At 42.8% G+C, this 15,039-nt stretch overlaps 1 protein-coding gene across 1 annotated transcript in view; it reads left to right on the top strand.

The window, feature by feature from the left end:
• The window catches only part of LOC119180613 (sodium/glucose cotransporter 4-like), a 50,237-nt gene that overhangs the window by 20,393 nt on the left and 14,805 nt on the right, over positions 1–15,039 (top strand). Inside the window, exons 2-3 of the mRNA XM_037431728.2 lie at positions 13,578–13,649; positions 14,491–14,595. Coding sequence (XP_037287625.2) covers positions 13,578–13,649; positions 14,491–14,595 — 177 coding nt within the window. The remainder of the gene's footprint in view (positions 1–13,577; positions 13,650–14,490; positions 14,596–15,039) is intronic.

The raw sequence follows: 15,039 nt of genomic DNA, 5'->3' as shown, positions 1-15,039 counted from the left end.
TTTAATTGGCGTGATTCGTGCGAGATATTTGTGTTCTTATATGCTACCGATTGTCCTAATTGCATGAAATACAGAATTACAAATGAACGTACAGTTCTGAAAGGAACAGTACATGGGCAAATGTGAAAAGCATTTGCTCAATTTCTTACCGGAAATAAATAAAGGCGCTGAACAGAGTAGGACAGGTACGTGAACAAGTTATTGCGTACTATGGAAACACTGAAAAGATTCATGCAGGGTTTTCTGTACGCCTTTATGATAATTCATTATAATTTTATAAATATGATATAGTGAGAAAGTCCGGTTGACCTTTTTCATACCACAATGAATTGCTAAGTGATACTGTATTTAGGGGTGCAATAATTGTTTATCATTGTGATAATGATCATTCGTAAGCACGCCAGATTACGTTAAGATGCCGAAAGGCTCCTTGGAACGACGGCACCCAAAACAAGTTGTTGTAAGCGATGTTTCCTGAAGGTTGTTTACTAATAAGGGTGAACCGTGCGCGAAGGTTTCGATGAAAACACGCACGGTGCATTCGTGTTGTGTGTACAAATGTGGCTGCATTAAATCCGTGCGCTACGTTTGTTGCTGGACTCGCATACCTATGTAGCAGGTGTCGTAAGTTTTCTGCGAACAGATGGTGGCCTCAACGCGTGAGTCTTTAACATTCTCAAGGCGTTGCGCTGTTCGTTTTTTGTTTTACTGCGACTTTGTCAAGCCTTATAGTTGGTTCACACCGGCGACTAGCAGTGGTCGCGCGACCATTTGTGACTGGTCGCAAACAGTCGCAAACAGTCGCAAACAGTCGCAAACAGTCGCAAACAGTCGCAAACAGTCGCAAACAGTCGCAAACAGTCGCAAACAGTCGCAAACAGTCGCAAACAGTCGCAAACAGTCGCAAACAGTCGCAAACAGTCGCAAACAGTCGCAAACAGTCGCAAACAGTCGCAAACAGTCGCAAACAGTCGCAAACAGTCGCAAACAGTCGCAAACAGTCGCAAACAGTCGCAAACAGTCGCAAACAGTCGCAAACAGTCGCAAACAGTCGCAAACAGTCGCAAACAGTCGCAAAAAGTCGCAAACAGTCGCAAACAGTCGCAAACAGTCGCAAACAGTCGCAAACAGTCGCAAACAGTCGCAAACTTTCGCAAACTTTCGCAAACAGTCGCGAACGGTCGCAAAGCGACTGCTTTGGCTAGTCGCTTCTTGACCGATTTTCTAGTTCCACGACTGCAGTCGCAAAGCTGCTGGAACCAATCAGCGATGCCCAGAAGTGACGCCATCATTTTTTTTTATATTCAGACTCATTCTTTTTTTTCATTGCTCTGGCACCCTGCGTACGTTCCTCTGGGTCTATGGCACTATGGCCACCACGGAGCCCTTGGCTTGGAGATGGCGGGGCGCAGCAGCTCAAACAAAGTGTCGAATTTACGTGACCGCATTCGCAAGAAGCTTAATACCGTCAACACAAAGAGAGAATGGATTGTGCACTTCCGTCCCCCGTATTTCAGAATCATTTTTTGTCTCGAACTTGACTTGCCATCGCCTTCAATGCATCGCGTTTGGAACGCGTTTGTGCTTCATGCCTTGGCAAAGCCCAAAGACGCCGCGTTTGAGGCGCGTTTGTGCTGCATCGGAGGCTGTGGAAAGTCAAATTCAAGGAGCGTTTCTGAATACCTACCACTCTCGGAAATACTCCTCGTCGTCTCAGCGCAGGTCGGAAGGTAGGCGGCTTGCATGGCCGGCCAACTCTCGCGAGTGAAGGGACGGTCAAAACCCCCACCAGCTTTTTTTTTTTTTGAAGGCTTCTGTGCTGCCAGCGCTGACATCATGACATAGCGCATCAGCGCCATGACAATCTCCTGTTCTTCGCTTGAATCGAACTCCTTGACGCTGTTCGGAACGCTGTGCAAGAGCGGACGGAAACAAGTGCAGTGCGCTCGGTTGGCTCAACATCACCTAGACTATTGAATAGTCTAGGTGGTGTTGGTTGGCTCCACTCACTCAGCCGGCGGCGATCAGCTGATTGGCGCCAGTCTCCAGAGTTCTCGCTGATAACGAGATCCGGACGTGACTCTCCGGTTTTGCGATTTCCGGTCGCTCGCGTGCAGCCTCCGCCTGTGTGAACATCAGTCGCTCTTTTGTCGCCAGTCGGAAACGGTCGCGCGCCTGGTGCTAGTCGCCGGTGTGCGCCAACCTTTACCCATTAAAATTCATTTAATTACACACCAGATGAAGCAACCAATACAGGTCATTTATGTAACAAGGGCAGGCTATTTTTCATTGTTTTTGTATAATTACGCAAGCTCGTCCATGATGCGGTGGCTGCATTTTCGATGGAGTCGCAGATGCTGTACGCCCGTGTGCTCAGATTTGGGCGCACGTTAAAGAACCCCAGGGGGTCAAAATTTCCGGAGCCCCCCACTACGGCGTCTCTCACAATAATATGCAGGTTTTGGGATACTAAACCCCACATATCAATCAATCAATTACGAAAGCTTGGTCATCCACACTCAAACCACAGTATAACGTATAAACGTATACCAAAATATTGGTTATAACAAAGCCAATGAAGAATAGTCTTGCAATACAGTGTTAGAAATAACCTTTATAGCAAATTTTCGGATATAACTTATTATTTTATTGTAAGATTACACTTTGTTATCGTGAGGTTTGAGGGCAGTAGATTTTGATTGAAAATTCCCGCGGTCCCTCATGCATTTTGTAATAAAGTTTCACTACCAGCCTCACGCATTTTCTTAAAACGACTGGAATGTGAAAGCCGTCTCCTTCTTCTATTTATTCATCATTCTGTTCCCAGTAGATTGTATTGTATCTCGATTGTATATATATTTCGTAATTGATTGATTGACATGTGGGGTTTAGTATACCAAAAGCTTTGAATAAGAAATTATATATATATATATATATATATATATATATATATATATATATATATATATATATATATATATATATATATATATATATATATATATATATCGAACGCGTTATAGCATCGAACGCGTTATTCGAAGGTCGTAGGTTCGATTCCTGCTCACGGCTGGTTATTTTTTCATCCACTTTTCTTTCTTCTTTCTTCTTATTTACATTCCATTGGTTCTAATAACTTCCCCTGTACATTCCTTGGCATTACTGTCTGTATATATACTGTCTGTATATATATATATATATATATATATATATATATATATATATATATATATATATATATATATATATATATATATATTTATATATATATATATATATATATATTGTAGAACAGTGAATGTCGATCACCAGAGTTCACGTTTCGTCAAATACACTTGTTGATTTGATACATTCACTCTTCAACCATCTTCCATCAATTCAAGCGCTGCAGCGTTCTTGCCAGCGCCGTGTTAGACCGAAATCCATCGTGCGACCTCAGCCCTGAGAAGCGTAGCCCCACCTCTAGCGAGGCGTGCAACGAACATCTGCGAAGTACCGCGCCGTGGACATATCTTCACGCGACGATATCGCGGGAGAAAGTTACAATGAATGGAGGCAGGAAACACTCCCTCGTCGTTGGCACGAGGTGACCCAAATAAGTCAATGGGATGTCGACCGTGCGATGGCTGTGGCACGACTACGCGGCAATGCATATAACAAAAAAACAAAAAAAGAAATCCAGATTGCGCCGGTCGTTCGCGACACCGTTCGTCCAAACTGCATCGCCTCTGCTCCTTTCCTTCTTCTTTTCTTTTCGCTTTTTTTCCCTCACCATTTCAAAGTTCCTTGCAATTTCACTAAACACGCGTGCTTTGGTGACGAGCAAGAAGAGAAAAACCCGTTTCACAGGCGCGCGCGTAGCACCCGAAGTGTGCGGGTTTCGCAACCAATTGAAAGAATCGTTCCGTAGTGAAAAGCCCGTTGTTGCGTGTGTAAACCACCTCGACGTAGACACGCGGAAACTTTACGTTCTCCAAGCACGCCGCTCGTTGCGATACCTGCGGCCACCCTTGGTGGGCGGGCAGGCGAAACAAATAATCTCGGCCCGTGCGATTGGCGCTGGGGGGCAAACACTCCAAGCGCAATCCTTTCAGACGGCCACGTTGTCGTTGGCGCGTCGTATATCCTTCTATTTATATATATAGATATACGAGACGGAGCGGTTAGTCAGTGGTATATTATGGATGTGGAACCTGAAATGCTGCCGCTACGTCTTTCCTTATTGCGGTCACAGGTCGCTGTCCAGTGACACTTCTAGGTTTGCGTCTGCGTTAAGCAATCGCAAGGAAAGCGCCCGGTGGCGGAATGAACGCTTTGAGTAGAGGGGTTCTTGAAGGCAATGTGTTGCCCTGTATCTTCTGCGCATATTGTTTAACAGGTACCTCAAATGTTTCTAACGACATAAATAATTATTTATAATCAAATAACTGATTATTATTGTCTACAAAAGAGAGGATGAAAGTGAAAGCTGTACCAGCGGCTTGACTTCATAATGCCGACTCCCCGTTACATAGCAGTACAGGGAGCAATCATAACTAATACTTGCATCGAAACAGTTAAATTGATACGGGTAATTATGAAGGACAGTTGTGCAATAGTTGGCGAGTAGTACTATCTACACTTCGGCTAATCAACGTAACCATTGAATAATACATACCTGACGCACTTATGTAACAAAATATACATATAAGTACGTATTCACATTGCGAAACAAAAAGCATGCGTGTAATTACACCACAAATTTAAACCGAAATCAGGTAAAACGTTTTACCCAAGTATGCTCTATCCGGCTATGATGTTATAAGACAGATTTACCCTGTGATAACCCTTGATGGCTTTGTTAGAGGCCACAATAAACTCAAAGTTATCGTTGGGAAGTCGATTTAACTGTTCAAGCACTATGTAAAACAGTGACTGTCTCAAACATAATTTAAACGAGCGCATGTTAGGACTGAGTTAGACGGGGTTAATACCAGCAAAATTTAAGCTGGAATGCTTGTTGGGGTGCTAATGATTTTTCAGTAGTTACGTAATTACTAGCGCGCGATAAACCCTTAGAAGAAAGGTGGTAGTACTTTGTGGTAGTAATTGCTTGTCACATATGTTAGAACCTTGGTAGTAAGCGCAGTTAGTAACGGCGAGGGTAGTAACAGTTACTAACTCTGCTGTTACTACCAGCATGCAGTAGCTGTTACTAACCTAGCCATTACAACCCTTGGGTAGTAACATTGAAAGGTTTCAAGAAAAGAAGTAGTAACCGATAGTACCATATTAATTCATTTTGAGATATTGCTTTACTGTTAATGTTGGTCAATTTATGTCTCATTACTAGACAACTTCAGCTAAGGAAGAGAGGTGTGCCATGAATGCGAAGAATGCATAGACCAAACAAGTTCAGTACTTCTTTTTTGTATACATGTAGTAGGAAGTAAGCGTGGGGTATATATAGCCCCTACTTTGCCGGGACATGTCTGGCACAGGAAAGGACTTGTGTTTCAAAATGAATTATAACTGATTTAAACCTAAAGCACTATATTGTACTACCAGTTTACGTTTGCTTGGTGACGTAGCACAAGACTTTTTACTAATAAAAATTTATGTTGTATTTATTTATTATAAAAGGGCCACAAAAAGGCATAATGTACAGTGGCCGGAACAAGGTACCGAACTCATTCTCAGTGCATTTGAATGCTTCACACAGCTAATATATCGGCGTTTAAAAGGTAATAATCGTTTTTGGGGTTTGACGCGTCAAAACAATTGATTGATTGATTTGTGGGGTTTAACGTCCCAAAACCACCATTTGATTATGAGAGACGTCGTAGTGGAGGGCTCCGGAAATTTTGACCACCTGGGGTTCTTTAACGTGCACCCAAATCTGAGTACACGGGCCTACAACATTTCCGCCTCCATCGGAAATGCAGCCGCCGCAGCCGGGAATCGAACCCGCGACCTGCGGGTCAGCAGCCGAGTACCTTAGCCACTAGACCACCGCGGCGGGGCGACGCGTCAAAACAATGATAATATTTGAAGACACGCCGCAGTGAAATAACTGTGACTGTCCTCGGGGCTAATTGTGACCGTCTGGTTATTTTGACCTGGCGGTCTTGTTAATATGTGCTGTAATTTACTAAGTTTGTTGTAATTGTCTATTACAACGCGTGTAGCACTAGCTTATGGTTCGTTAACTTGTACTTCTCCGTTTCGACAATATCAGAATGACGTTCACACATCTCGCATACGTAATTTAAAACAAAGAGTATTTTCCTGATCTATGGATACCTTGGGCATCATTTTCCCGTTTACTGATAATACGTCGAAACCCGCCCCACCTTTCAGTAGCGTAGCCACAAATGTTTTTTTCGTGAAAGGTGGAGGTTGTGAGGGTTCAGATAACCTTTATGAATATTCATGCACGTGTTTGTATGTGCACGTGTATATGTAGTGCACATGCAAAATAAAAAAAGGAAGTTTAACTCAATCCCTCTCCGCTGCTGACCCTCGCCCTTGTTTTCGTCAGTGCTCTGTATTTTTTTTTTTTGGCGGCGTTGAGTTTGTAAATGACTGCACTCCTTTTATGTACTTGGGAACAATTTCTATTTACGTCGAGCAACGAGCGACTTGAGCTATTCGTGTAGCGATTTCGTGACCTCGGACCTTTCGATATGTAGCGACATGCCGTGCTCCGGCTTTTCGCGAGGTTATTTGTGGTAAACTGTTCGCGTGCAGGCATTAATCGCCATACGTCAGTAAAAAAAAGCATCGGTGAGACTGACTTCGCTCGTTCGCGGCCTTTACCAATCGATGTATAGGTTTGCTCTCAGTTCGATCGCACGTGGTCGAAGTGAAGGGCAGTGTTGTTTGTTATAAAGACACAGAAAAAAAAAATAAAAAGGCTGAGACCGTGCGTCAAGGAAAGAAGTGCCAGGCAGGAAGAAACGATACGGGGAGAAAGAGAAAAAAAAATTAATAAAGAGAGGCATCCGTGTTTACGACGTTGCTTTACGACGCAAGTCTTGTCTCGCCTTCTCGCCGGACCACGTGCTGCTAAATACGTGCAGCATTGCGGGAGTTAGAAATAGTTATCTGGAACGTGCGATATCGCTCGTGCATAGGAATGTGCTGTAATCGACGGCCCGCCTCGGTGGAAGAGTGGCTGGGGTGCTCGGTAGCTGGCTCAGAGGTCGCGGGTTCGATTCCGGCCGGCGCGGTCGCATTTTGATGGAGGCGAACTGGTAAAGGCCCGTGTATTGAGTGATGTAAGTGCACGTTGAAGAACATTAGATGGTCGAAATTTGCGGAGCCCTTTCTTACGGCGTGTCTCATACAATCATATGTTGTCCTTGGGACGTAGAACCCCTGATATTATTTGTATTATAATTGATTAGCACCTTAACGACACCGCATACGCCTGAATTGTCACGACATTCAATGGGTGATTGTAAATTAATCGCTTAATAATAATAAAGAAGAAACAAAGCGTTTACGGGCATCCTAAGGTCTGGTTGAACGGAGCGAGGTTGATGTGAATGTTCGCATTTGTCGGCTTTCACAAGTTTTTACTAATAGGAAAATGTTATGCCACTTTAAAGGACTTTTTTTAGTTTTGTCTTTTTTTTCATTTCTTATCTTGTGGATATCAAACCAGGTGAAGCGGGGGAAGTGGTTCACTTGAGTTTGTAGCGTTTGCCTCAGGTTCTCCTAGCCACTTGCTCAGCGACATTAGCTAGTTCGCGCTCAGTTATCTCGCTCGGTTGGCATGTCAACTACGGAAAAGATAGAGACAGCAAGTTGTGGCAGGCTGAGAACGGAAGCCGCAGTGAGCTAGGTCGAACAAGTCAACCCTGCAATTGACGAAGATGGCTAAATCTGGCAACGCATGTTTTTTGGAGCTCTGCGGTGTGTTAACCCGAGGATTTCCAATTTCGCGAAAGATTTTTCACGTTTTCTAGTGGCAACGGGGGAGCACAGGTATTTCAACCCCAAGTTCAGCTTTATTCTTTCTCAAGGTATTACAAAACAGAAGAAAGTATACAGAAAGAGGTCCCACAGTCAAAGAACTGTAGCGGTACCTCTTGTTATCAATTACAGAACAAAATTAAATATGAAATGGTAGTATACAGAAATATATACGAAACTTACATATTGCTTGAAATGATAACGATGCATTTGGTAGCACAAGATTTCATTGCATAACACGAACGAGGAAAAAAAATACACTGAGAAAATAGCAATTACAGAAAACGAATGCAAAGACAAATGAAAAAGTATAAGTTCACCGAAAACAAAGAATCTGTAGTATTTACAAAAAAATCAAAGTAGCTTTTAATATAGATGGTATGATGACTGTGAATGTGAAGATTTTAAAAGAACGGGTAGATCATTCTATAGTTTGACCCTTGCAAAACCGACAGTTAGTTTTCCGTAGTTGCTTCGTGATTTTGGAAGTAAAATGTTATTTTTTGAAGAAAACCTAGCTATATTTGAATTAGAAAGACTGTTTTGACCAATGACATAAAGTAATTACTGATTCTTGAGAATGCGATAAATGACAATGCCGTGATTGTTGGAGATAAGCGTATTGAATGTGAGCAGATTTAACTCGGTGAAAATGGAGGTAACATGAGCGTTGTAAGGAGCCAAAGTGATAATGCGAACACCATTATTTTGGATGTGTTGCAAATGAGCTACATGACAGGGATATGTAAGGCACCATGATGCTATATAATAATTTACATGACTGAAGATAAAGGCATAGTATAATGCCAAAAGAGTGTGCCTTTAAAAGTAGTGTCTCGATTTTTAGGACCCTGACGCCGTATGCGGTTTTCTGCTTCAGGAAGTTGATGTAAATGTTAAATTTCAAAAATGAATCAAGTTGAATTCCTGAAAATGAACATTCATTAGATGCTTGTATGGGATGGGATCCTATGTACAGTGGAACAATATCATATCGAACAATATCAGATCAAGGACCTTATTTGAGCAGGTATGAATTTTGCATGTACATGAGTAAACCCAGTATTCTGCAAGCCTGACTGGACTGACAGAAGTGCATTGTCACTAGTCTAATCGGTCAAGGTGGCAGCCGGGAATCTGTCGTCAAAATGCGTTTATGAATGGCTTGGATTTGTATTGGCTCGGCTACACAGTTTTTGCTTCTTTCACTTTTGGCATGTAATTAAAATGTTATCGAGTAATTACAGGTTCCTTCCTGTTCATGAAATTCATGTAGCCATGGTTTCATACTTTGCGAGTATTTACTTCTAACATTGTCAGTCAAATATATGTGTAGAAATAATTACAGAGAACGTCGCTGGAGCAAAAGTTTTGACGAGTGAACTTTTCTTCATAAAGGCAACGCTGTTGCCCTGACGTGTACAAGTAAACTTGCCGAAACACTGTTTCAGTAAACTTCTCCTGAAGAATTTCCGACCGATTCAAGCCTCTCCGTGGCTCTGAACATCAGCCTCGTCTGGTATTCAAGTTCTGTAAGAAAACTGTTTTCTGTAATACAAAACGTGGAATAAAAAACAACTTCATTTTATTTTATTCGATCGAGTTTCATCTCACCGAGAAACCGTCCAGCTTAACTTTTGCCACTTCAGAACACACGAACGAAAAAAAAAATTGTTAACAAACTATTACGAATTGCTGCATCGCCCAAGCGGCTCAGTGGACCTGAAAGAAGGCGCGAGTGCATTCGGCTTTCAAGCGAAGTGGGAAAAGAAGGCTTCCGCGGCGACTCTCCTCCGCTCGGTTTTCCGTTCTTTCCCCCATGTTCCGTGACGTCACGAATGACGTCATGAAAGAAATTGCGTGTTTGTGATTTATTTCCAGTTGGACGTCCGTCAGTGGTAAAAGCAGCGCTGACGCCGTGTATCAGCATGCGAGAACGCGTATATTGGATGTACAGGGAGTTTCCACCCCCAGATCTAAGCCCTCTTATCTCCGCTTCCGCGAGTTTACCTTATTAGCGTGGTGCTGATTTTGTTCCATATTTTGTCAGACAAATACGCAAGTATGCACTCCCATGCATGACTCGAAGCTCTCCGACTGCTCCTAAGAGAATTTTTTTTCACAGCCACCGTCTCCCGTGAATTCGAAGACCACGCACGCTCGCCTGTTCACTGTACTGCTCACTGTACACCTGTTCGCTGTAACACCTGTTCGCTGTAACACCTGTTCGCTGTACACCTGTTCGCTGTACACCTGTTCGCTGTAGACCTGTTCGCTGTACTGATCGTCGCACTACGCTCTATCCATTGTGCGAAGTCCCATCGTTAACGGATTGATTTCACGGATCGCACCCAGTGCAAACCGGGAAGTTGTCTTTTTTTCTATCGGAAACGGGCGCACTGCCTAACTCCACCGTCGCGTTAATTACTACGACGCGTCGTCTTGACAGCTGCGTCTGTCGCTTCTGTCCGACAGCTTGCAGGAAAATTACGAGGCTAGCGAGGACCCCGATAACACTACAGGGCACTGGTTGTACACAACGTGGGTTGTATCGCAGCCTCGTAGACAAATGTTTTTTTTTTCCTTTTACGGCTCGGCAACGACGTCTTGTACTAGCTTTCAACCAGTTGTTGGAGCATCAATAAAGACTATATCCGTACCTGGAAATATTGTAAGAAGCCACCGTCAGCATATTAAGTCGGTAATAACACGATTACTAGTAAACGGTAATTGTCCACAATACGAATTATATTTCTAGATTACAAAATAGCTGAATTTCGTAACAAATTACAACTGGCCGAAAATAATGAGACTACATTATTATTAACTTTTACAAGCGACGAAGTTACGTTGAATTTATTTAAAGAAAAGTTAAGCAAAAGTAATGTCTTTTGTGGCATCGGGTTTTCATGCGTAGTTTTCCTGTGGCCAGCCTTATTCTCAAACTTGAGCAAGACACCCAGGTTTATTTGTATCGTTACTTTTCCTTCCGTTTTTTATTATTTTTTATTGACATAACGGAAGCGGACATGATATATTTTATTAAAAACTCAGAATGTAATCACTATTTCTTTTGAAGTTGATATAGCTTGAATTAATATATCGCACTACTAAAATACCAGCCCCTTAATGCATGCCACTACGTTACTCATTACAGCAAAATGCTGTTTAATTACTGGGTATGGGTTACTGTAATTTCATTACTGTCCCGTCTGGTTCAAGTCATGTCCAGAAAGACCGCACGCACACTGTGCAATGGGCGCCAACAACCCGAAAATTTTCATATGTTAGAAACAGTGTCCATAGTTTAGTGACCTAGAGGTTACCAAACCTTCAATTCTTTAGCAAAAAGCGCATGGCAAATGCAACGCTGCTGATTGTGATTATGCTGGCGGTCACGAGGACTATAAGATATGGTGCGTTTCAACCGTGGGAGGTGTACCAATAATTGGGCTGCTATAAGGAATATGATATTGAAAGACTGATAGAAATGTAGACCAAAAAAGCGGAAAATCATAGTAATCTGTGTTACCGAATAATGGGGCAAGATGAACGAACGAACGAATTAGTTATACTTAAAAAAAGGCAATCATTCAACATGTAAGCCAATAAAATAACCAGAAAATTGATGTGGCCGATAGTGAAATAAGAAAGTGTTTTCTTTCCAACTGTATTATTCCGGGATCATCACGCGATGTTTTTGAAAATACCTGGTAACAGCTCGCCAAATACAGCAAAGAGATCTTGCAACTTCCCCAAACGAAGGAACAATGAAAACAAAAAGGAATAAAAAACCCACAGTGTTTGCCTATTATATTAGATCATTATTCTTGGCTTTTACCATAAAGTGGGTATATGCCATATTGACGACATCACATAATAATACTTTAGGCCACTCTCTTGACGTGAGTACGTCAGTACCATGCTGATAAAGGCAAACAAAAATGAAGTCTGAATAATATTTCATAATGTCGCGTTGACTCATTCGGAAATTCTTCGTTAAATTTTTTTCTTCAAATTCTTGTTTTCATTTTTTTACTCGACAGGCGACTATTTCGTTGTAGTGGGTTGCACCATTTCACTTGGGATCTATCATAATCTCGTAGGTTTCTCGCGATATCATGCGTTTGGATGCATAACAGCAGGCTTTTCGTGAATACACAAGCCTCGCCCACTGTAGCCGAACTGACAAGTAACCGGCGAGATGACGCGTAGAGACACCGAAAAGACAAGTGACTACTATACTATTAAGTGTTTTGTTGTGGGCTGCAATAATCGCGGTTATACCATTGGCAACGCACGACGCCCTCCTTGCTGCCAGATGATATCGTGATTGCGGTGACGTTCTGACAGCGCCTCGTCACGAAACCTCATTATTTCTTTTAACTCGACGCGTGACATAACAAGAACAGTTAAGTTGATGGCGTGTAACGCAGCATATTACAGACCGCGAAGTGACAAGTCGCTAACATGCTAATCGCTTGGTCCTCGCGTGAGAGGCGCGTCTGTGCGGCACTCTTCTAATCCCCCCGACCTTGGGTGACTGTGAAGGAAAACTTGCGCGCCTGCAACATTGCCAGACCCAGACTGAAGCAACGAGAAAGAAAATAAGTATAGGGGCGTGTCGTGTTTTTTTTTTCCCCTTCGAGGCCTGGTGTTGAAAGACAGAGCATACCCATTAAAATTCCTGTCTACCAACGCGTTGTTGGCGTTTTCCACACTGAATAAACTTTGTCGCTAGACTTGCTTAAGTCTGCACATTGCATTCTAATAAGGCATGGTTTTATTTTTGAAGCGACTGTCACGTTGTGCAACAAAGCATCAACAGGGCATCGTTCTGATTCGCTGCGTTCAGTGTATGGGGCGAAACGGCGGAGGTGTTTTGCCAGTACACCGTAGCCGCAAGGGATGTCGGGTAAATAAGGAACGTGCGTTACTGCGAAGGATAACAATTGTGCTGATCTGAGATACATTCTCTATCAGTGTTGTTTTGCGGTGCACTTTAGAAGTAACAAAAAAGCAAATATAGAACATGAACTGATGTTTTAACATCAATAGAAGGAAGTCTATGTTTTAAAACATGGATTTCTCCTTCATTTTCAATAACTTCAAAAACATAGCGTAGATAACAAGGAACGTTATCCGCCATACTTTTTAGTCACTTTGCCGAAGGTATGAGCTGACTTCACTGAATTTTACGGCTTATGCGTATTCGTTGCATTACTGAGCTTTTTTTTCTCTTCATAAACAGCGGTGTTTCGTTTCGCCAGCTCTTGGGGTTGCCCCACAAGGCGTAAACCCTGAGAAGAGCTGCGTAAGTGCTTCGGGAGCATAGGTGATGTACTCGCGAATCTTTCGGTGTAGTTGTTCAGGGCAGGACTAATTCAATGACGGTGCGAAAAGTGAGACTACCTTACTTTCGAAAGGATGGCCGAACGCATGCTCATGCGTTACGAATGTCCTGATATCACTGATGTCGTTCTTGTTATGAGAATGTGTCTTCATTTCATCTTAAATATACAACTGTTGTTACTATACAACGACGGTCACTCCGTACACAGCGTACTACATCAACCTCATTTGTTAAATCTTAACGCACTGTCTCTTTTCATGGCCAGTCATCATGGAGAAGCAGTCGGGGTTCCATGAGTGGCTACTTCTTGGCCAGCAGGAGCATGCACTGGATACCCGTGAGTATAGATACCGAGACGGCTTCGGTAACTCATTGTCACTTTATTTTAATTTGTTCTTTAACAACATACATGTCAAGGAATGGCATGGCTAAAGGCAGATTAACTGCCTGACAGTGGCCCTACCCATATAAGAACTGTTCAACAGCGTTGTGAAAATAATTAAGAAATTTTACGCTTAAAAGCGGAAGCGATGAACGCGGGAAAAAAAATCACATATTGCAACTCGTTTGCGAAACATGGGGTTATGCGACATTTGCGCAAGAAAAAAATTTTAGACGGGCGTCCAAGTGAAACAATAAATTACTTTAGACTCATAAATTATACTCTGAAAAGAGGGCACCACTGCCTGGTTTAACAGTATATAAGAGATTCAATGTGAAAAAGTGTCACCGGAATTTTTCCGTCGAAATATTCGGTGAGATGTGACGGTCCTGCAAGGCATTCTTTCGTATTTTTGCCCCGTTGTCTTAACGAGATTTCCAGAAAATTGGTGTATTAAGTATTTACCTTTTTTTAGGTGTCAATGAACATCGTTTTTTATCAGTATAAACTAGGTGGGCATTAATAGATACTATCATGTTCTATGACGTTTCGGTGACTGGTGCGGGATCTTCAATGGGGCATTACCCACCGCATTTTCTTTTTTCGCGTTTTCTTGCTTACCTAGCACCCTCTCGGAGCAATCGTATCGTTTTTGGTATCATGAAAGAGTAACTTTAAATGCGATTTGTTGTTTTCCCCTTCAGTGTCCCTTTACAGCGTCCCGTGTTTGTTTATTCTTTGGATTGCGACCTTGTTTCGAGCTCGCTTTCTAACCGGCTCTTCCGTGCTACTACAGGTTGGTGCTTCGCTCTTCGCCAGCAACATTGGAAGTGGTCACTTCGTCGGTCTTGCCGGATCGGGAGCCGCTACGGGCATCGGCATCGCGGGGTTCGAGCTGAACGTACGTAAAATGTCCGAGTTGGGCGTTCGCGTATTGATTATTTGCGACATGGCGGCACTGTCATGCATCGCCACCTGAGAACAGGCGGCCGCGCAAACGATTGTACCGGGGCCAGACTCTCCTCCTAATTCGAGAAAAAAAAATTACTAGACGCCTAAACACAACTAACAGGAAGAAGAAACATAAGAAAAGAGCTACGAAAGGCGCTATCTTCTTGTGCCTCTTCTTTTCTTTGATGGTGCTTATGCATCCAGGTTTTTTTTCTCGTAGTTTTGTATCAACTAGGCCAGCAAAAAGTTCTTCAGCTTTAGATTGCCTTTTTTTTTTATTGCGGCTCGTCGTCACTTGGGACACGACCTAGCAGCGTGGACGCTGTTAAGAACCCGAGTTTGAACGATGGCGTCGGTTGAGCAAGCTCACGTGTCATTCAACCGCTCTGTGTTC

Source organism: Rhipicephalus microplus, chromosome 3 (assembly GCF_043290135.1).
Source record: "Rhipicephalus microplus isolate Deutch F79 chromosome 3, USDA_Rmic, whole genome shotgun sequence".
Lineage (NCBI taxonomy): Eukaryota > Metazoa > Arthropoda > Arachnida > Ixodida > Ixodidae > Rhipicephalus > Rhipicephalus microplus.
Note: the sequence above shows the minus strand (reverse complement) of the source record. Positions and strands in the feature narration are given on the sequence as shown.